Source organism: Salmo salar, chromosome 14 (assembly GCF_965601325.2).
Source record: "Salmo salar chromosome 14, fSalSal1, whole genome shotgun sequence".
NCBI classification, from domain to species: domain Eukaryota; kingdom Metazoa; phylum Chordata; class Actinopteri; order Salmoniformes; family Salmonidae; genus Salmo; species Salmo salar.
The window spans coordinates 89,841,959-89,867,172 of record NC_138304.1 but is presented as its reverse complement, the minus strand read 5'-3'; the positions used below and the strand labels follow the sequence as shown (position 1 = coordinate 89,867,172).

Genomic DNA, 25,214 nt, shown 5'->3' with positions numbered 1-25,214 from the left:
ACACTGACAGGTAACACACACACTGACAGGTAAAACACACACACACACTGACAGGTAACACACACACACTGACAGGTAACACACACACACACACACTGACAGGTAAAACACACACACACTGACAGGTAACACACACACACTGACAGGTAACACACACACACACACTGACAGGTAAAACACACACACATTGACAGGTAACATACACATTGACAGGTAACATACACACATTGACAGGTAAAACACACACTGACAGGTAAAACACACACACTGACAGGTAAAACACACACACACTGACAGGTAAAACACACACACACACTGACAGGTAAAACACACACACATTGACAGGTAACACACACATTGACAGGTAACATACACATTGACAGGTAAAACACACACATTGACAGGTAAAACACACACTGACAGGTAAAACACACACACTGACAGGTAAAACACACACACACTGACAGGTAAAACACACACACACACTGACAGGTAAAACACACACACATTGACAGGTAACACACACATTGACAGGTAACATACACATTGACAGGTAAAACACACACACTGACAGGTAAAACACACACACTGACAGGTAAAACACACACACACTGACAGGTAAAACACACACACTGACAGGTAAAACACACACACACTGACAGGTAAAACACACACACACTGACAGGTAAAACACACACACACTGACAGGTAAAACACACACACACTGACAGGTAAAACACACACACATTGACAGGTAACACACACATTGACAGGTAACATACACATTGACAGGTAAAACACACACACTGACAGGTAAAACACACACTGACAGGTAAAACACACACACACTGACAGGTAAAACAAACACACACTGACAGGTAAAACACACACACTGACAGGTAAAACACACACACACTGACAGGTAAAACACACACACACTGACAGGTAAAACACACACACACTGACAGGTAAAACACACACACACACTGACAGGTAAAACACACACACACTGACAGGTAAAACATACGCATCACACTGACACTGAGGACGGGGCCCTGAAGGGACAAAACAAGACACCTGAGATGGCATAGTCCTGATCATGTCTGATACAATCCATGTTGCGACAGAAACTTGATAAGCTGTATAACCTCTCCATAATCAAGGTTCAGTTTGTCAGTACATCCCCTGTCATCTAGATCCCTTATAGCTTCAACTCCATCCATTAAACACAGCCAACCATTGCAGAAACAGACATTAAGAAGACTTCATCTGATACATGGGGAAATAACTCAGACAACCACATGCACAGAAGTCAGAGTGCATCACCCCCAGTGTGCTGCATTTAATTGGCAATTACCCGCAGGAGTCCCTTCATTATCATTGAAAGACACGCACAGATACACACACACACCAGTATCATCCCTCCCTGCTTGGCGGTGGCTCCCCCTCTGTGACCTTATTGATTGGTTGACCTTTGAGCCTATGAGCTCAGTCATTACTGTGGGGTCATGCAGCGTCTGACGTTACCGTGGGAGGATCATCACATTTCACACTATACCTCCAGCAGCAGATAATGACCTTCCCGACGGCCTGGAAGACCAAACATAATTAGAAAAGTGGGGAACAAAACTGATGCCCTGCCCGCTGAAGATTGTGTGAAATGGAACAAATCCACCCCCACACTGACAGGTAATGATCCGGTGTAACTCCTGTGTCTCTGCTGTCTCATAGTAGTTCAACATTGTACGAGACTGAGGCCTGGTTCCATTCAAATCACCCTCTCCTTTTCTTGGGCCCCTTGTTGGTCTTCCCTGAAAGAATCAACTGGTCTGGATAGGTACTGCTGTGAGTAACATAGTAATAGCTCCACTTAAGGGATCGTTTCCCATGTGGGGTTGCCTGATTTTGAAAATGGGGTCGCGAGAGAAATGGTGAAATAAAATTTGGAAGCAAAAATATAAAATAAAAAAGCTGTTTTCCTCCTACAAATGTGGCTCAGTCTTTTGAACGATTTAAGCTACAAAATATTATGACCCCATCACTGAGAGATAAGACACAGACGTTTGTGTCTGTTTCCTTCTACAATGCCAATTAGAACAGAGTGGACAAGACCAGGCACTAAGCCAGACTGGGGGGAAAGATCACACATAATTATTAGCTGAGGACCTTCTGAACTTCCCAATAACTTTCTGATCCATTTCAATCACTTCAAACCAGTACTTTTCAAATGCTGTCAAAAGAACTGTCAGACTCATTTGTAATAGGCTGTCAAATAAAAAAGTTAACATTGGCCGTTGATTACATCATTTTTGTTACATGGTGGGGTCACGAAACAAATGTGATATCAAAATGGGGTCGTGGGCCAAAAAAGTTTGGGATCCCCTGACTTAAGGTAGAACTTAGTGCACCTTATCAAAACACTTTCACAGTCCAATACAGTGTAAAACATAGCTACTCCATCTGCTCACTCCCTCTCTCTCTCTCTCTCTCTCTCCCCCCTTCCTCTCTCTCTCCTGTCAGATCATCTCTGCAGCCCAGACGCTGGCCCTGCACCCATCCAGTAAGATTGCCAAGGAGAACCTGGATGTGTTCTGTGAGGCCTGGGAGTCCCAGCTCTGCGACATGGCCGTGCTGCTAAGGGAGATCAACGACGTGTTCGAGGGCCGCCGAGGTGGGACTGCCAGTGGTAGGAGAGGGGGAGAGGGATGGGTGTGTGTTATGGGCAGTCGCAGGAGAGGGTTGCACACTACAAGCCGTGGTTGTTTTTACTCTCTGTCTCACGCTGAGCTGCGGTAGTCTAAAATGTATTGATCCTATTCATAGACAGCTAAATCTCTATAACCGTAGTTGTTTGTATTGTCTGACACAATCTCTATCAGGGAGGGGATGTCAGATTAAAGCACCATCAGCAGGATACCTCTCATTGAGTTGGATATACAAACCGTTCTGTTACAGGCCTGATAGCCAGTGTGTGTCCCAGCGTGGTGATGCCAGACGTTTCTCAGAGCTCTCTCCCAGCACGCAGCGTGATTCCTATCATCCGTAACCTCTGTGGTGTGTCACGGTGCCAGTATTTATGGGCTACGATCCCAACGACGTCCCCCTACTAAACCAATTGAATAGAGGAGGAATAGGGATAAATCTCCCTCCCTGGGGGAAGTTAAACGATGACGTTCACACTGTGCCCTCGAGTCGTGGCTCTCACATAGTAAAAGTGCTATTTTTCCTCTGGTAAAGCTGGTATGGGTGTGTGTTTATCTGTGTATGTGTGTGTGTCTACCTTTCTGTTTGTGTTTGTGTGTGTGCTCGTGTGTGTGGAGGGGGTGTGGTACTCAAGCGACACAGACAGGCCCTCCAAAAAGCTGCCTGTACTTTTATGTGATGTAATGCTCCTTGAAAATGTTAGTGATGTTTATCACACCCTCACCACCCATGGAAATTCTACTGAAATGTCCCTTTATCCAAACTTAGAGAGTGAGTTGATTGGTTGCACTCCATTTGAAGTCTGATAGATGATGTGTTGGGGATAATCAATTGTAGTATGCTATAGGATGTGTTAGGGATAATCAATTGTAGTATGATAGAGGATGTGTTGGGGATAATCAACTGTAGTATAATAGAGGATGTGTTAGGGATTATCAATTGTAGTATGATAGAGGATGTGTTAGGGATAATCAACTGTAGTATAATAGAGGATGTGTTGGGGATAATCAATTGTAGTATGCTATAGGATGTGTTAGGGATAATTAACTGTAGTATAATAGAGGATGTGTTGGGGATAATCAACTGTAGTATAATAGAGGATGTGTTAGGGATAATCAATTGTAGTATGATAGAGGATGTGTTAGGGATTATCAATTGTAGTATGATAGAGGATGTGTTAGGGATAATCAACTGTAGTATAATAGAGGATGTGTTAGGGATAATCAATTGTAGTATGCTATAGGATGTGTTAGGGATAATTAACTGTAGTATAATAGAGGATGTGTTGGGGATAATCAACTGTAGTATAATAGAGGATGTGTTAGGGATAATCAATTGTAGTATGATAGAGGATGTGTTAGGGATAATCAACTGTAGTATAATAGAGGATGTGTTGGGGATAATCAACTGTAGTATAATAGAGGATGTGTTAGGGATAATCAATTGTAGTATGCTATAGGATGTGTTAGGGATAATTAACTGTAGTATAATAGAGGATGTGTTGGGGATAATCAACTGTAGTATAATAGAGGATGTGTTAGGGATAATCAACAGTAGTATAATAGAGGATGTGTTAGGGATAATCAGCTGTAGTATAATAGAGGATGTGTTAGGGATAATCAATTGTAGTATAATAGATGATGTGTTAGGGATAATCAACTGTAGTATAATAGAGAATGTGTTTGGGGTAATCAACTGTAGTATAATAGAGGATGTGTTAGGGATAATCAACTGTAGTATAATAGAGGATGTGTTAGGGATAATCAATTGTAGTGTGTTATAGGATGTGTTAGGGATAATCAATTGTAGTATGATAGAGGATGTGTTAGGGATAATCAACTGTAGTATAATAGAGGATGTGTTAGGGATAATCAACTGTAGTATAATAGAGGATGTGTTAGGGATAATCAATTGTAGTATAATAGATGATGTGTTAGGGATAATCAACTGTAGTATAATGGAGAATGTGTTAGGGATAATCAATTCTAGTGTGCAATAGGATGTGTTAGGGATAATCAATTGTAGTATGATAGAGGATGTGTTAGGGATAATCAATTCTAGTGTGCAATAGGATGTGTTAGGGATAATCAATTGTAGTATGATAGAGGATGTGTTAGGGATAGTCAATTGTAGTATGATAGAGGATGTGTTAGGGATAGTCAATTGTAGTTTGATAGAGGATGTGTTGGGGATAATCAACTGTAGTATAATAGAGGATGTGTTAGTGATAATCAATTGTAGTATAATAGAGGATGTGTTAGGGATAATCAACTGTAGTATAATAGAGGATGTGTTAGGGGTAATCAACTGAATCCCTCCCTTTTAGTATCATTTCATGGGTTGGCGTGGGGCATTTCATAAGGTACACAATACTTTTGCTGGAAAATTATTTTTTACTAAACTTTTTTTACAAGACCAATGCCCAAAATATGACTTAAAAAAATATATTTCCTCAAAATACTTTCTTTCTTTCTGATTAATTACAGGTGATAAGAGAGCCTACGTGTCGCTTCCCAGACCAGGGGTGAGTATCAGAATATACAATGTTATGACTGGTGGATATTTCTTATTTCATTTTATTCAAATTACTTTCCATCATTTCCTCCTTTAATATCACTCACCCTGTCAAAACGTTTCTCCCGCCAGAAACATTCAGCCAACCTGAAGACGGTGAAGGCAGTCAAGCTAGATGCGGAGGTATAACTTAATCATCAATTACACAATACACCTCACATAGGATGTGTCCTAATACACCTCACATAGGCTGTGTCCTAATACACCTCACATAGTCTGTGTCCTAATACACCTCACATAGTCTGTGTCCTAATATACCTCACATAGTCTGTGTCCTAATACACCTCACATAGTCTGTGTCCTAATACACCTCACATAGTCTGTGTCCTAATACACCTCACATAGTCTGTGTCCTAATACACCTCACATAGTCTGTGTCCTAATACACCTCACATAGTCTGTGTCCTAATACACCTCACATAGTCTGTGTCCTAATATACCTCACATAGTCTGTGTCCTAATACACCTCACATAGTCTGTGTCCTAATACACCTCACATAGCCTGTGTCCTAATACACCTCACATAGTCTGTGTCACTATACACCTCACATAGCCTGTGTCCTAATACACCTCACATAGCCTGTGTCCTAATACACCTCACATAGCCTGTGTCCTAATACACCTCACATAGTCTGTGTCCTAATACACCTCACATAGTCTGTGTCCTAATACACCTCACCTAGTCTGTGTCCTAATACACCTCACATAGTCTGTGTCCTAATACACCTCACATAGTCTGTGTCCTAATATACCTCACATAGTCTGTGTCCTAATACACCTCACATAGTCTGTGTCCTAATACACCTCACATAGGCTGTGTCCCTATACACCTCACATAGTCTGTGTCCCTATACACCTCACATAGTCTGTGTCCCTATACACCTCACATAGCCTGTGTCCTAATACACCTCACATAGCCTGTGTCCTAATACACCTCACATAGTCTGTGTCCCAATACACCTCACATAGTCTGTGTCCCAATACACCTCACATAGTCTGTGTCCTAATACACCTCACATAGTCTGTGTCCTAATACACCTCACATAGGCTGTGTCCTAATACACCTCACATAGTCTGTGTCCTAATACACCTCACATAGGCTGTGTCCTAATACACCTCACATAGTCTGTGTCCTAATACACCTCACATAGCCTGTGTCCTAATACACCTCACATAGCCTGTGTCCTAATACACCTCACATAGGCTGTGTCCCAATACACCTCACATAGTCTGTGTCCTAATACACCTCACATAGTCTGTGTCCTAATACACCTCACATAGGCTGTGTCCTAATACACCTCACATAGTCTGTGTCCTAATACACCTCACATAGGCTGTGTCCTAATACACCTCACATAGTCTGTGTCCTAATACACCTCACATAGCCTGTGTCCTAATACACCTCACATAGCCTGTGTCCTAATACACCTCACATAGGCTGTGTCCCAATACACCTCACATAGTCTGTGTCCCTATACACCTCACATAGTCTGTGTCCCTATACACCTCACATAGTCTGTGTCCTAATACACCTCACATAGTCTGTGTCCCAATACACCTCACATAGTCTGTGTCCTAATACACCTCACATAGTCTGTGTCCTAATACACCTCACATAGCCTGTGTCCTAATACACCTCACATAGTCTGTGTCCCTATACACCTCACATAGCCTGTGTCCTAATACACCTCACATAGCCTGTGTCCTAATACACCTCACATAGCCTGTGTCCTAATACACCTCACATAGTCTGTGTCCTAATACACCTCACATAGGCTGTGTCCTAATACACCTCACCTAGTCTGTGTCCTAATACACCTCACATAGTCTGTGTCCCTATACACCTCACATAGTCTGTGTCCTAATACACCTCACATAGTCTGTGTCCTAATACACCTCACATAGGCTGTCCTAATACACCTCACATAGTCTGTGTCCTAATACACCTCACATAGTCTGTGTCCTAATACACCTCACATAGTCTGTGTCCTAATACACCTCACATAGTCTGTGTCCTAATACACCTCACATAGCCTGTGTCCTAATACACCTCACATAGCCTGTGTCCTAATACACCTCACATAGTCTGTGTCCTAATACACCTCACATAGGCTGTGTCCTAATACACCTCACCTAGTCTGTGTCCTAATACACCTCACATAGTCTGTGTCCCTATACACCTCACATAGTCTGTGTCCTAATACACCTCACATAGTCTGTGTCCTAATACACCTCACATAGGCTGTGTCCTAATACACCTCACATAGTCTGTGTCCTAATACACCTCACATAGTCTGTGTCCTAATACACCTCACATAGTCTGTGTCCTAATACACCTCACATGGTCTGTGTCCTAATACACCTCACATAGCCTGTGTCCTAATACACCTCACATAGCCTGTGTCCTAATACACCTCACATAGGCTGTGTCCCAATACACCTCACATAGTCTGTGTCCCTATACACCTCACATAGTCTGTGTCCTAATACACCTCACATAGTCTGTGTCCCAATACACCTCACATAGTCTGTGTCCTAATACACCTCACATAGTCTGTGTCCTAATACACCTCACATAGCCTGTGTCCTAATACACCTCACATAGTCTGTGTCCCTATACACCTCACATAGCCTGTGTCCTAATACACCTCACATAGCCTGTGTCCTAATACACCTCACATAGCCTGTGTCCTAATACACCTCACATAGTCTGTGTCCTAATACACCTCACATAGGATGTGTCCTAATACACCTCACCTAGTCTGTGTCCTAATACACCTCACATAGTCTGTGTCCCTATACACCTCACATAGTCTGTGTCCCAATACACCTCACATAGTCTGTGTCCTAATACACCTCACATAGCCTGTGTCCCTATAACACCTCACATAGCCTGTGTCCCTATACACCTCACATAGTCTGTGTCCCAATACACCTCACATAGTCTGTGTCCTAATACACCTCACATAGTCTGTGTCCTAATACACCTCACATAGCCTGTGTCCCAATACACCTCACATAGCCTGTGTCCCTATACACCTCACATAGGCTGTGTCCCTATACACCTCACATAGTCTGTGTCCTAATACACCTCACATAGCCTGTGTCCTAATACACCTCACATTGCCTGTGTCCCTATACACCTCACATAGGCTGTGTCCCTATACACCTCACATAGTCTGTGTCCTAATACACCTCACATAGCCTGTGTCCCAATACACCTCACATAGTCTGTGTCCCAATACACCTCACATAGCCTGTGTCCCAATACACCTCACATAGTCTGTGTCCCTATACACCTCACATAGGCTGTGTCCTAAAACACCTCACATAGTCTGTGTCCTAATACACCTCACATAGCCTGTGTCCTAATACACCTCACATAGTCTGTGTCCTAATACACCTCACATAGTCTGTGTCCCAATACACCTCACATAGCCTGTGTCCTAATACACGTCACATAGTCTGTGTCCTAATACACCTCACATAGGCTGTGTCCCAATACACCTCACATAGTCTGTGTCCCTATACACCTCACATAGTCTGTGTCCCAATACACCTCACATTGTCTGTGTCCCAATACACCTCACATTGTCTGTGTCCCAATACACCTCACATAGTCTGTGTCCTAATACACCTCACATAGTCTGTGTCCTAATACACCTCACATAGCCTGTGTCCTAATACACCTCACATAGTCTGTGTCCCTATACACCTCACATAGCCTGTGTCCTAATACACCTCACATAGCCTGTGTCCTAATACACCTCACATAGCCTGTGTCCTAATACACCTCACATAGTCTGTGTCCTAATACACCTCACATAGGCTGTGTCCTAATACACCTCACCTAGTCTGTGTCCTAATACACCTCACATAGTCTGTGTCCCTATACACCTCACATAGTCTGTGTCCTAATACACCTCACATAGTCTGTGTCCTAATACACCTCACACAGGCTGTGTCCTAATACACCTCACATAGTCTGTGTCCTAATACACCTCACATAGGCTGTGTCCTAATACACCTCACATAGCCTGTGTCCTAATACACCTCACATAGTCTGTGTCCTAATACACCTCACATAGCCTGTGTCCTAATACACCTCACATAGCCTGTGTCCTAATACACCTCACATAGGCTGTGTCCCAATACACCTCACATAGTCTGTGTCCCTATACACCTCACATAGTCTGTGTCCTAATACACCTCACATAGTCTGTGTCCCAATACACCTCAAATAGTCTGTGTCCTAATACACCTCACATAGTCTGTGTCCTAATACACCTCACATAGCCTGTGTCCCAATACACCTCACATAGTCTGTGTCCCTATACACCTCACATAGCCTGTGTCCTAATACACCTCACATAGCCTGTGTCCTAATACACCTCACATAGCCTGTGTCCTAATACACCTCACATAGTCTGTGTCCTAATACACCTCACATATGCTGTGTCCTAATACACCTCACATAGTCTGTGTCCCAATACACCTCACATAGTCTGTGTCCCTATACACCTCACATAGTCTGTGTCCCAATACACCTCACATAGTCTGTGTCCTAATACACCTCACATAGCCTGTGTCCCTATACACCTCACATAGCCTGTGTCCCTATACACCTCACATAGTCTGTGTCCCAATACACCTCACATAGTCTGTGTCCTAATACACCTCACATAGTCTGTGTCCTAATACACCTCACATAGCCTGTGTCCTAATACACCTCACATAGTCTGTGTCCCAATACACCTCACATAGTCTGTGTCCCAATACACCTCACATAGTCTGTGTCCCAATACACCTCACATAGTCTGTGTCCCAATACACCTCATATAGTCTGTGTCCCAATACACCTCACATAGTCTGTGTCCCTATACACCTCACATAGTCTGTGTCCTAATACACCTCACATAGCCTGTGTCCTAATACACCTCACATAGCCTGTGTCCTAATACACCTCACATAGCCTGTGTCCCTATACACCTCACATAGGCTGTGTCCCTATACACCTCACATAGTCTGTGTCCTAATACACCTCACATAGCCTGTGTCCTAATACACCTCACATAGCCTGTGTCCCTATACACCTCACATAGTCTGTGTCCCTATACACCTCACATAGTCTGTGTCCTAATACACCTCACATAGCCTGTGTCCCAATACACCTCACATAGCCTGTGTCCCAATACACCTCACATAGCCTGTGTCCCAATACACCTCACATAGTCTGTGTCCCAATACACCTCACATAGTCTGTGTCCCAATACACCTCACATAGCCTGTGTCCTAATACACCTCACATAGTCTGTGTCCCAATACACCTCACATAGTCTGTGTCCCTATACACCTCACATAGGCTGTGTCCTAATACACCTCACATAGTCTGTGTCCTAATACACCTCACATAGCCTGTGTCCTAATACACCTCACATAGTCTGTGTCCTAATACACCTCACATAGCCTGTGTCCCAATACACCTCACATAGCCTGTGTCCTAATACACCTCACATAGCCTGTGTCCTAATACACCTCACATAGCCTGTGTCCCAATACACCTCACATAGTCTGTGTCCCAATACACCTCACATAGCCTGTGTCCTAATACACCTCACATAGTCTGTGTCCCAATACACCTCACATAGCCTGTGTCCCAATACACCTCACATAGCCTGTGTCCTAATACACCTCACATAGCCTGTGTCCTAATACACCTCACATAGCCTGTGTCCCAATACACCTCACATAGTCTGTGTCCCAATACACCTCATATAGCCTGTGTCCCAATACACCTCACATAGCCTGTGTCCTAATACACCTCACATAGTCTGTGTCCTAATACACCTCACATAGTCTGTGTCCTAATACACCTCACATAGTCTGTGTCCTAATACACCTCACATAGCCTGTGTCCCTATACACCTCACATAGTCTGTGTCCCAATACACCTCACATAGTCTGTGTCCCAATACACCTCACATAGTCTGTGTCCCAATACACCTCACATAGTCTGTGTCCCAATACACCTCATATAGTCTGTGTCCCAATACACCTCACATAGTCTGTGTCCCTATACACCTCACATAGTCTGTGTCCTAATACACCTCACATAGCCTGTGTCCTAATACACCTCACATAGCCTGTGTCCTAATACACCTCACATAGCCTGTGTCCCTATACACCTCACATAGGCTGTGTCCCTATACACCTCACATAGTCTGTGTCCTAATACACCTCACATAGCCTGTGTCCTAATACACCTCACATAGCCTGTGTCCCTATACACCTCACATAGTCTGTGTCCCTATACACCTCACATAGTCTGTGTCCTAATACACCTCACATAGCCTGTGTCCCAATACACCTCACATAGCCTGTGTCCCAATACACCTCACATAGCCTGTGTCCCAATACACCTCACATAGTCTGTGTCCCAATACACCTCACATAGTCTGTGTCCCAATACACCTCACATAGCCTGTGTCCTAATACACCTCACATAGTCTGTGTCCCAATACACCTCACATAGTCTGTGTCCCTATACACCTCACATAGGCTGTGTCCTAATACACCTCACATAGTCTGTGTCCTAATACACCTCACATAGCCTGTGTCCTAATACACCTCACATAGTCTGTGTCCTAATACACCTCACATAGCCTGTGTCCCAATACACCTCACATAGCCTGTGTCCTAATACACCTCACATAGCCTGTGTCCTAATACACCTCACATAGCCTGTGTCCCAATACACCTCACATAGTCTGTGTCCCAATACACCTCACATAGCCTGTGTCCTAATACACCTCACATAGTCTGTGTCCCAATACACCTCACATAGCCTGTGTCCCAATACACCTCACATAGCCTGTGTCCTAATACACCTCACATAGCCTGTGTCCTAATACACCTCACATAGCCTGTGTCCCAATACACCTCACATAGTCTGTGTCCCAATACACCTCATATAGCCTGTGTCCCAATACACCTCACATAGCCTGTGTCCTAATACACCTCACATAGTCTGTGTCCTAATACACCTCACATAGTCTGTGTCCTAATACACCTCACATAGTCTGTGTCCTAATACACCTCACATAGCCTGTGTCCCTATACACCTCACATAGTCTGTGTCCCAATACACCTCACATAGTCTGTGTCCCAATACACCTCACATAGACTGTGTCCTAATACACCTCACATAGTCTGTGTCCTAATACACCTCACATAGCCTGTGTCCTAATACACCTCACATAGGCTGTGTCCTAATACACCTCACCTAGTCTGTGTCCCAATACACCTCACATAGTCTGTGTCCCTATACACCTCACATAGTCTGTGTCCTAATACACCTCACATAGTCTGTGTCCTAATACACCTCACATAGGCTGTGTCCTAATACACCTCACATAGTCTGTGTCCTAATACACCTCACATAGTCTGTGTCCTAATACACCTCACATAGTCTGTGTCCTAATACACCTCACATAGTCTGTGTCCTAATACACCTCACATAGCCTGTGTCCTAATACACCTCACATAGCCTGTGTCCTAATACACCTCACATAGTCTGTGTCCTAATACACCTCACATAGGCTGTGTCCTAATACACCTCACCTAGTCTGTGTCCTAATACACCTCACATAGTCTGTGTCCCTATACACCTCACATAGTCTGTGTCCTAATACACCTCACATAGTCTGTGTCCTAATACACCTCACATAGGCTGTGTCCTAATACACCTCACATAGTCTGTGTCCTAATACACCTCACATAGTCTGTGTCCTAATACACCTCACATAGGCTGTGTCCTAATACACCTCACATGGTCTGTGTCCTAATACACCTCACATAGCCTGTGTCCTAATACACCTCACATAGCCTGTGTCCTAATACACCTCACATAGGCTGTGTCCCAATACACCTCACATAGTCTGTGTCCCTATACACCTCACATAGTCTGTGTCCTAATACACCTCACAAAGTCTGTGTCCCAATACACCTCACATAGTCTGTGTCCTAATACACCTCACATAGTCTGTGTCCTAATACACCTCACATAGCCTGTGTCCTAATACACCTCACATAGTCTGTGTCCCTATACACCTCACATAGCCTGTGTCCTAATACACCTCACATAGCCTGTGTCCTAATACACCTCACATAGCCTGTGTCCTAATACACCTCACATAGTCTGTGTCCTAATACACCTCACATAGGATGTGTCCTAATACACCTCACCTAGTCTGTGTCCTAATACACCTCACATAGTCTGTGTCCCTATACACCTCACATAGTCTGTGTCCCAATACACCTCACATAGTCTGTGTCCTAATATACCTCACATAGCCTGTGTCCCTATAACACCTCACATAGCCTGTGTCCCTATACACCTCACATAGTCTGTGTCCCAATACACCTCACATAGTCTGTGTCCTAATACACCTCACATAGTCTGTGTCCTAATACACCTCACATAGCCTGTGTCCTAATACACCTCACATAGCCTGTGTCCCTATACACCTCACATAGGCTGTGTCCCTATACACCTCACATAGTCTGTGTCCTAATATCAAATCAAATCAAATTTATTTTTATATAGCCCTTCGTACATCAGCTGATATTCTCAAAGTGCTGTACAGAAACCCAGCCTAAAACCCCAAACAGCAAGCAAAGCATGTGAAAGAAGCACGGTGGCTAGGAAAAACTCCCTAGGAAAAACTCCCTAGAAAGGCCAAAAACCTAGGAAGAAACCTAGAGAGGAACCAGGCTATGAGGGGTGGCCAGTCCTCTTCTGGCTGTGCAGGGTGGATATTATAACAGAACATGGTCAAAATGTTAAAATGTTAAAATGTTCATAAATGACCAGCATGGTCAAATAATAATAATCATAGTAGTTGTCGAGGGTGCAACAAGCACGTCCGGTGAACAGGTCAGGGTTCCATAGCCGCAGGCAGAACAGTTGAAACTGGAGCAGCAGCACGGCCAGGTGGACTGGGGACAGCAAGGAGTCATCATACCAGGTAGTCCTGAGGCATGGTCCTAGGGCTCAGGTCCTCCGAGAGAAAGACAGAAAGAGAGAAAGAGAGAATTAGAGAGAGCATATTTAAATACACACAGGACACCGGATAAGACAAGAGAAATACTCCAGATGTAACAGACTGACCCTAGCCCCCCGACACATAAACTACTGCAGCATAAATACTGGAGGCTGAGACAGGAGGGATCAGAAGACACTGTGGCCCCATCCGATGATACCCCCGGACAGGGCCAAACAGGCAGGATATAACCCCACCCACTTTGCCAAAGCACAGCCCCCACACCACTAGAGGGATGTCTCCAACCACCAACTTACCGTCCTAAGACAAGGCCGAGTATAGCCCACAACGATCTCCGCCATGGCACAACCCAAGGGGGGGGGGGGGGGGGGCGCCAACCCAGACAGGAAGACCACGTCAGTGACTCAACCCACTCAAGTGACGCACCCCTCCCATGGACGGCATGGAAGAACACCAGTAGGCCAGTGACTCAGCCTCTGTAAAAGGGTTAGAGGCAGAGAATCCCAGTGGAAAGAGGGGAACCGGCAAGGCAGCGACAGCAAGGGCGGTTCGTTGCTCCAGCCTTTCCGTTCACCTTCACACTCCTGGGCCAGACTATACTTAATCATAGGACCTACTGAAGAGATAAGTCTTCAGTAAAGACTTAAAGGTTGAGACTGAGTCTGCGTCTCTCACATTGGTAGGCAGACCATTCCATAAAAATGGAGCTCTATAGGAGAAAGCCCTACCTCCAGCCGTTTGCTTAGAAATTCTAGGGACAATTAGGAGGCCTGCGTCTTGTGACCGTAGCGTACGTGTAGGTATGTACGGCAGGACCAAATCGGAAAGATAGGTAGGAGCAAGCCCATGTAATGCTTTGTAGGTTAGCAGTAAAACCTTGAAATCAGCCCTTGCCTTAACAGGAAGCCAGTGTAGGGAGGCTAACACTGGAGTAATATGATCAAATTTTTTGGTTCTAGTCAGGATTCTAGCAGCCGTATTTAGCACTAACTGAAGTTTATTTAGTGCTTTATCCGGGTAGCCGGAAAGTAGAGCATTGCAGTAGTCCAGCCTAGAAGTAACAAAAGCATGGATTAATTTTTCTGCGTCATTTTTGGACAGAAAATTTCTGATTTTTGCAATGTTACGTAGATGGAAAAAAGCTGTCCTTGAAACAGTCTTGATATGTTCTTCAAAAGAGAGATCAGGGTCCAGAGTAACGCCGAGGTCCTTCACAGTTTTATTTGAGACGACTGTACAACCATCCAGATTAATTGTCAGATTCAACAGAAGATCTCTTTGTTTCTTGGGACCTAGAACAAGCATCTCTGTTTTGTCCGAGTTTAAAAGTAGAAAGTTTGCAGCCATCCACTTCTTTATGTCTGAAACACAGGCTTCTAGCGAGGGCAATTTTGGGGCTTCACCATGTTTCATTGAAATGTACAGCTGTGTGTCGTCTGCATAGCAGTGAAATTTAACATTATGTTTTCGAATGACATCCCCAAGAGGTAAAATATATAGTGAAAACAATAGTGGTCCTAAAACGGAACCTTGAGGAACACCGAAATTTACAATTGATTTGTCAGAGGACAAACCATTCACAGAGACAAACTGATATCTTTCCGACAGATAAGATCTAAACCAGGCCAGAACTTGTCCATGTAGACCAATTTGGGTTTCCAATCTCTCCAAAAGAATGTGGTGATCGATGGTATCAAAAGCGGCACTAAGATCTAGGAGCACGAGGACAGATGCAGAGCCTCGGTCTGACGTCATTAAAAGGTCATTTACCACCTTCACAAGTGCAGTCTCAGTGCTATGATGGGGTCTAAAGCCAGACTGAAGCGTTTCGTATACATTGTTTGTCTTCAGGAAGGCAGTCAGTTGCTGTGCAACAGCTTTTTCTAAAATTTTGGAGAGGAATGGAAGATTCGATATAGGCCGATAGTTTTTTATAATTTCTGGATCAAGATTCGGCTTTTTCAAGAGAGGCTTTATTACTGCCACTTTTAGTGAGCTTGGTACACATCCGGTGGATAGAGAGCCGTTTATTATGTTCAACATAGGAGGGCCAAGCACAGGAAGCAGCTCTTTCAGTAGTTTAGTTGGAATAGGGTCCAGTATGCAGCTTGAGGGTTTGGAGGCCATGATTATTTTCATCATTGCGTCAAGAGATATAGTACTAAAACACTTTAGTATCTCCCTTGATCCTAGGTCCTGGCAGAGTTGTGCAGACTCAGGACAATGGAGCTTTGGAGGAATACCCAGATTTAAAGAGGAGTCTGTAATTTGCTTTCTAATGATCATGATCTTTTCCTCAAAGAAGTTCATAAATTTATTACTGCTGAAGTGAAAGCCATCCTCCATTTGCGAAGGCTGCTTTTTAGTTAGCTTTGCGACAGTATCAAAAAGAAATTTCGGATTGTTCTTATTTTCCTCAATTAAGTTGGAAAAATAGGATGATCGAGCAGCAGTAAGGGCTCTTCGATACTGCACGGTACTGTCTTTCCAAGCTAGTCGGAAGACTTCCAGTTTGGTGTGGCGCCATTTCCGTTCCAATTTTCTGGAAGCTTGCTTCAGAGCTCGTGTATTTTCTGTATACCAGGGAGCTAGTTTCTTATGACAGATGTTTTTAGTTTTTAGGGGTGCAACTGCATCTAGGGTATTGCGCAAGGTTAAATTGAGTTCCTCGGTTAGGTGGTTAACTGATTTTTGTCCTCTGACGTCCTTGGGTAGGCAGAGGCAGTCTGGAAGGGCATCAAGGAATCTTTGGGTTGTCTGAGAATTTATAGCACGACTTTTAATGCTCCTTGGTTGGGGTCTGAGCAGATTATTTGTTGCAATTGCAAACGTAATAAAATGGTGGTCCGATAGTCCAGGATTATGAGGAAAAACATTTAGATCCACAACATTTATTCCATGGGACAAAACTAGGTCCAGAGTATGACTGTGGCAGTGAGTAGGTCCAGAGACATGTTGGACAAAACCCACTGAGTCGATGATGGCTCCGAAAGCCTTTTGGAGTGGGTCTGTGGACTTTTCCATGTGAATGTTAAAGTCACCAAAAATTAGAATATTATCTGCTATGACTACAAGATCCGATAGGAATTCAGGGAACTCAGTGAGGAACACTGCATATGGCCCAGGAGGCCTATAAACAGTAGCTATAAAAAGTGAGTGAGTAGGCTGCATAGATTTCATGACTAGAAGCTCAAAAGACGAAAACGTCATTGTTGTTTTTTTTTTTGTAAATTGAAATTTGCTATCGTAAATGTTAGCAACACCTCCGCCTTTGCCGGATGCACGGGGGGTATGGTCACTAATGTAACCTGGGGGTGAGGCCTCATTTAACACAGTAAATTCATCAGGCTTAAGCCATGTTTCAGTCAGGCCAATCACATCAAGATTATTATCAGTGATTAGTTCATTGACTATAACTGCCTTGGAAGTGAGGGATCTAACATTAAGTAACCCAATTTTGAGATGTGAGGTATCACAATCTCTTTCAATAATGGCAGGAATGGAGGAGGTCTTTATACTAGTGAGATTGCTAAAGCGAACACCGCCATTTTTAATTTTGCCCAACCTAGATCGAGGCACAGACACGGTCTCAATGGGGAAAGCTGAGCTGACTACACTGACTGTGCTAGTGGCAGACTCCACTAAGCTGGCAGGCTGGCTAACAGCCTGCTGCCTGGCCTGCACCCTATTTCATTGTGGAGCTAGAGGAGTTAGAGCCCTGTCTATGTTCGTAGATAAGATGAGAGCACCCCTCCAGCTAGGATGGAGTCCGTCACTCCTCAACAGGCCAGGCTTGGTCCTGTTTGTGGGTGAGTCCCAGAAAGAGGGCCAATTATCTACAAATTCTATCTTTTGGGAGGGGCAGAAAACAGTTTTCAACCAGCGATTGAGTTGTGAGACTCTGCTGTAGAGCTCATCACTCCCCCTAACTGGGAGGGGGCCAGAGACAATTAATCGATGCCGACACATCTTTCTAGCTGATTTACACGCTGAAGCTATGTTGCGCTTGGTGACCTCTGACTGTTTCATCCTAACATCGTTGGTGCCGACGTGGATAACAATATCTCTATACTCTCTACACTCGCCAGTTTTAGCTTTAGCCAGCACCGTCTTTAGATTAGCCTTAACGTCGGTAGCCCTGCCCCCTGGTAAACAGTGTATGATCGCTGGATGATTAGTTTTAAGTCTAATACTGCGGGTAATGGAGTCGCCAATGACTAGGGTTTTCAATTTGTCAGAGCTAATGGTGGGAGCCGTCGGCGTCTCAGACCCCACAACGGGAGGAGTAGAGACCAGAGAAGTCTCGGCCTCCGACTCCGACTCGCTTAATGGGGAGAACCGGTTGAAAGTTTCTGTCGGCTGAATAAGCGACACCGGTTGAGCATTCCTACAGCGTTTCCCTCCAGAAGCCATGAGAAAGATGTCCGGCTGCGGGGACCGTGCGAGGGGGTTTATACTAACGTTACTATCTGTACTTACTGGTGGCACAGACGCTGTTTCATCCTTTCCTACACTGAAATTACCCTTGCCTAACGATCGCGTCTGAAGCTGGGCTTGCAGCACAGCTATCCTTGCCGTAAGGCGATCGTTCTCCTGTATATTATAAGTACAACGACTGCAATTAGAAGGCATCATGTTAATGTTACTTAGCTTCGGCTGTTTGAAGTCCTGACGAACCATGTCCAGATAAAACCTCCGGGGTGAAAAAGTTGAATGAAAAAAGTTGAGTGAGGGAAAAAGTAAAAATATACGGTAATGAAAAAGTAAAAAACCGTCAGGTATCAAAGTAAGATCGGCAACAAAAACGCACAGCAGCGTAAACAAGTTTGCAAGTTGTGACCGGAAACAGGAAACAAGAAAAAAACAACCAAGACACCTCACATAGCCTGTGTCCTAATACACCTCACATTGCCTGTGTCCCTATACACCTCACATAGGCTGTGTCCCTATACACCTCACATAGTCTGTGTCCTAATACACCTCACATAGCCTGTGTCCCAATACACCTCACATAGTCTGTGTCCCAATACACCTCACATAGCCTGTGTCCCAATACACCTCACATAGCCTGTGTCCCAATACACCTCACATAGTCTGTGTCCCAATACACCTCACATAGCCTGTGTCCTAATACACCTCACATAGCCTGTGTCCTAATACACCTCACATAGTCTGTGTCCCAATACACCTCACATAGTCTGTGTCCCTATACACCTCACATAGGCTGTGTCCTAAAACACCTCACATAGTCTGTGTCCTAATACACCTCACATAGCCTGTGTCCTAATACACCTCACATAGTCTGTGTCCTAATACACCTCACATAGTCTGTGTCCCAATACACCTCACATAGCCTGTGTCCTAATACACGTCACATAGTCTGTGTCCTAATACACCTCACATAGGCTGTGTCCCAATACACCTCACATAGTCTGTGTCCCTATACACCTCACATAGTCTGTGTCCCAATACACCTCACATTGTCTGTGTCCCAATACACCTCACATTGTCTGTGTCCCAATACACCTCACATAGTCTGTGTCCTAATACACCTCACATAGTCTGTGTCCTAATACACCTCACATTGCCTGTGTCCTAATACACCTCACATAGTCTGTGTCCCTATACACCTCACATAGCCTGTGTCCTAATACACCTCACATAGCCTGTGTCCTAATACACCTCACATAGCCTGTGTCCTAATACACCTCACATAGTCTGTGTCCTAATACACCTCACATAGTCTGTGTCCTAATACACCTCACCTAGTCTGTGTCCTAATACACCTCACATAGTCTGTGTCCCTATACACCTCACACAGTCTGTGTCCTAATACACCTCACATAGTCTGTGTCCTAATACACCTCACATAGGCTGTGTCCTAATACACCTCACATAGTCTGTGTCCTAATACACCTCACATAGTCTGTGTCCTAATACACCTCACATAGCCTGTGTCCTAATACACCTCACATAGTCTGTGTCCTAATACACCTCACATAGCCTGTGTCCTAATACACCTCACATAGCCTGTGTCCTAATACACCTCACATAGTCTGTGTCCCAATACACCTCACATAGTCTGTGTCCCTATACACCTCACATAGCCTGTGTCCTAATACACCTCACATAGTCTGTGTCCCAATACACCTCACATAGTCTGTGTCCTAATACACCTCACATAGTCTGTGTCCTAATACACCTCACATAGCCTGTGTCCTAATACACCTCACATAGTCTGTGTCCCTATACACCTCACATAGCCTGTGTCCTAATACACCTCACATAGCCTGTGTCCTAATACACCTCACATAGCCTGTGTCCCTATACACCTCACATAGTCTGTGTCCCAATACACCTCACATAGACTGTGTCCTAATACACCTCACATAGTCTGTGTCCTAATACACCTCACATAGCCTGTGTCCTAATACACCTCACATAGTCTGTGTCCCTATACACCTCACATAGCCTGTGTCCTAATACACCTCACATAGCCTGTGTCCTAATACACCTCACATAGCCTGTGTCCTAATACACCTCACATAGTCTGTGTCCTAATACACCTCACATAGGCTGTGTCCTAATACACCTCACCTAGTCTGTGTCCTAATACACCTCACATAGTCTGTGTCCCTATACACCTCACATAGTCTGTGTCCTAATACACCTCACATAGTCTGTGTCCTAATACACCTCACACAGGCTGTGTCCTAATACACCTCACATAGTCTGTGTCCTAATACACCTCACATAGGCTGTGTCCTAATACACCTCACATAGCCTGTGTCCTAATACACCTCACATAGTCTGTGTCCTAATACACCTCACATAGCCTGTGTCCTAATACACCTCACATAGCCTGTGTCCTAATACACCTCACATAGGCTGTGTCCCAATACACCTCACATAGTCTGTGTCCCTATACACCTCACATAGTCTGTGTCCTAATACATCTCACATAGTCTGTGTCCCAATACACCTCACATAGTCTGTGTCCTAATACACCTCACATAGTCTGTGTCCTAATACACCTCACATAGCCTGTGTCCTAATACACCTCACATAGTCTGTGTCCCTATACACCTCACATAGCCTGTGTCCTAATACACCTCACATAGCCTGTGTCCTAATACACCTCACATAGCCTGTGTCCTAATACACCTCACATAGTCTGTGTCCTAATACACCTCACATATGCTGTGTCCTAATACACCTCACATAGTCTGTGTCCTAATACACCTCACATAGTCTGTGTCCCTATACACCTCACATAGTCTGTGTCCCAATACACCTCACATAGTCTGTGTCCTAATACACCTCACATAGCCTGTGTCCCTATACACCTCACATAGCCTGTGTCCCTATACACCTCACATAGTCTGTGTCCCAATACACCTCACATAGTCTGTGTCCTAATACACCTCACATAGTCTGTGTCCTAATACACCTCACATAGCCTGTGTCCTAATACACCTCACATAGTCTGTGTCCCAATACACCTCACATAGTCTGTGTCCTAATACACCTCACATAGTCTGTGTCCCAATACACCTCATATAGTCTGTGTCCCAATACACCTCACATAGTCTGTGTCCCTATACACCTCACATAGTCTGTGTCCTAATACACCTCACATAGCCTGTGTCCTAATACACCTCACATAGCCTGTGTCCTAATACACCTCACATAGCCTGTGTCCCTATACACCTCACATAGGCTGTGTCCCTATACACCTCACATAGTCTGTGTCCTAATACACCTCACATAGCCTGTGTCCTAATACACCTCACATAGCCTGTGTCCCTATACACCTCACATAGTCTGTGTCCCTATACACCTCACATAGTCTGTGTCCTAATACACCTCACATAGCCTGTGTCCCAATACACCTCACATAGCCTGTGTCCCAATACACCTCACATAGCCTGTGTCCCAATACACCTCACATAGTCTGTGTCCCAATACACCTCACATAGTCTGTGTCCCAATACACCTCACATAGCCTGTGTCCTAATACACCTCACATAGTCTGTGTCCCAATACACCTCACATAGTCTGTGTCCCTATACACCTCACATAGGCTGTGTCCTAATACACCTCACATAGTCTGTGTCCTAATACACCTCACATAGCCTGTGTCCTAATACACCTCACATAGTCTGTGTCCTAATACACCTCACATAGTCTGTGTCCCAATACACCTCACATAGCCTGTGTCCTAATACACCTCACATAGCCTGTGTCCTAATACACCTCACATAGCCTGTGTCCCAATACACCTCACATAGTCTGTGTCCCAATACACCTCACATAGCCTGTGTCCTAATACACCTCACATAGTCTGTGTCCTAATACACCTCACATAGTCTGTGTCCCAATACACCTCACATAGCCTGTGTCCTAATACACCTCACATAGCCTGTGTCCTAATACACCTCACATAGCCTGTGTCCCAATACACCTCACATAGTCTGTGTCCCAATACACCTCACATAGCCTGTGTCCCAATACACCTCACATAGCCTGTGTCCTAATACACCTCACATAGTCTGTGTCCTAATACACCTCACATAGTCTGTGTCCTAATACACCTCACATAGCCTGTGTCCCTATACACCTCACATAGTCTGTGTCCTAATACACCTCACATAGTCTGTGTCCCAATACACCTCACATAGACTGTGTCCTAATACACCTCACATAGTCTGTGTCCTAATACACCTCACATAGCCTGTGTCCTAATACACCTCACATAGTCTGTGTCCCTATACACCTCACATAGCCTGTGTCCTAATACACCTCACATAGCCTGTGTCCTAATACACCTCACATAGCCTGTGTCCTAATACACCTCACATAGTCTGTGTCCTAATACACCTCACATAGGCTGTGTCCTAATACACCTCACCTAGTCTGTGTCCTAATACACCTCACATAGTCTGTGTCCCTTTACACCTCACATAGTCTGTGTCCTAATACACCTCACATAGTCTGTGTCCTAATACACCTCACATAGTCTGTGTCCTAATACACCTCACATAGTCTGTGTCCCAATACACCTCATATAGTCTGTGTCTTAATACACCTCACATAGTCTGTGTCCCTATACACCTCACATAGTCTGTGTCCTAATACACCTCACATAGTCTGTGTCCTAATACACCTCACATAGCCTGTGTCCTAATACACCTCACATAGCCTGTGTCCCTATACACCTCACATAGGCTGTGTCCCTATACACCTCACATAGTCTGTGTCCTAATACACCTCACATAGCCTGTGTCCTAATACACCTCACATAGCCTGTGTCCCTATACACCTCACATAGCCTGTGTCCCTATACACCTCACATAGTCTGTGTCCTAATACACCTCACATAGCCTGTGTCCCTATACACCTCACATAGTCTGTGTCCCAATACACCTCACATAGCCTGTGTCCCAATACACCTCACATAGCCTGTGTCCCAATACACCTCACATAGTCTGTGTCCCAATACACCTCACATAGTCTGTGTCCTAATACACCTCACATAGTCTGTGTCCTAATACACCTCACATAGTCTGTGTCCCAATACACCTCATATAGTCTGTGTCCTAATACACCTCACATAGTCTGTGTCCCTATACACCTCACATAGTCTGTGTCCTAATACACCTCACATAGTCTGTGTCCTAATACACCTCACATAGCCTGTGTCCTAATACACCTCACATAGCCTGTGTCCCTATACACCTCACATAGTCTGTGTCCCAATACACCTCACATAGCCTGTGTCCTAATACACCTCACATAGCCTGTGTCCTAATACACCTCACATAGTCTGTGTCCCAATACACCTCACATAGTCTGTGTCCCTATACACCTCACATAGCCTGTGTCCCTATACACCTCACATAGTCTGTGTCCCAATACACCTCACATAGCCTGTGTCCCAATACACCTCACATAGCCTGTGTCCCAATACACCTCACATAGCCTGTGTCCCAATACACCTCACATAGTCTGTGTCCCAATACACCTCACATAGTCTGTGTCCTAATACACCTCACATAGTCTGTGTCCTAATACACCTCACATAGTCTGTGTCCCAATACACCTCATATAGTCTGTGTCCTAATACACCTCACATAGTCTGTGTCCCTATACACCTCACATAGTCTGTGTCCTAATACACCTCACATAGTCTGTGTCCTAATACACCTCACATAGTCTGTGTCCTAATACACCTCATATAGTCTGTGTCCTAATACACCTCACATAGTCTGTGTCCTAATACACCTCACATAGGCTGTGTCCTAATACACCTCACATAGCCTGTGTCCTAATACACCTCACATAGTCTGTGTCCTAATACACCTCACATAGTCTGTGTCCTAATACACCTCATATAGTCTGTGTCCTAATACACCTCACATAGCCTGTGTCCTAATACACCTCACATAGTCTGTGTCCTAATACACCTCACATAGTCTGTGTCCTAATACACCTCACATAGGCTGTGTCCTAATACACCTCACATAGTCTGTGTCCTAATACACCTCACATAGTCTGTGTCCTAATACACCTCACATAGCCTGTGTCCTAATACACCTCACATAGCCTGTGTCCCTATACACCTCACATAGCCTGTGTCCTAATACACCTCACATAGTCTATGTCCTAATACACCTCACATAGTCTGTGTCCTAATACACCTCACATAGTCTATGTCCTAATACACCTCACATAGTCTGTGTCCTAATACACCTCACATAGTCTGTGTCCTAATACACCTCACATAGTCTGTGTCCTAATACACCTCATATAGTCTGTGTCCTAATACACCTCACATAGCCTGTGTCCTAATACACCTCACATAGGCTGTGTCCT

At 44.4% G+C, this 25,214-nt stretch overlaps 1 protein-coding gene across 6 annotated transcripts in view; it reads left to right on the top strand.

Annotated features, from left to right (window-relative positions):
• LOC106570450 (alpha-catulin) overlaps positions 1 to 25,214 on the top strand; it is a 205,140-nt gene that overhangs the window by 94,813 nt on the left and 85,113 nt on the right. For 4 of the 6 annotated variants that reach the window (XM_014142798.3, XM_014142794.3, XM_014142793.3 and 1 more), the window contains exons 11-13: positions 2,521 to 2,686; positions 5,190 to 5,227; positions 5,350 to 5,400. In XM_014142798.3, the coding sequence (XP_013998273.2) occupies positions 2,521 to 2,686; positions 5,190 to 5,227; positions 5,350 to 5,400 (255 nt within the window). The remainder of the gene's footprint in view (positions 1 to 2,520; positions 2,687 to 5,189; positions 5,228 to 5,349; positions 5,401 to 25,214) is intronic. The other 2 variants (XM_014142797.3, XM_014142796.3) reach the window with 1 other exon arrangement.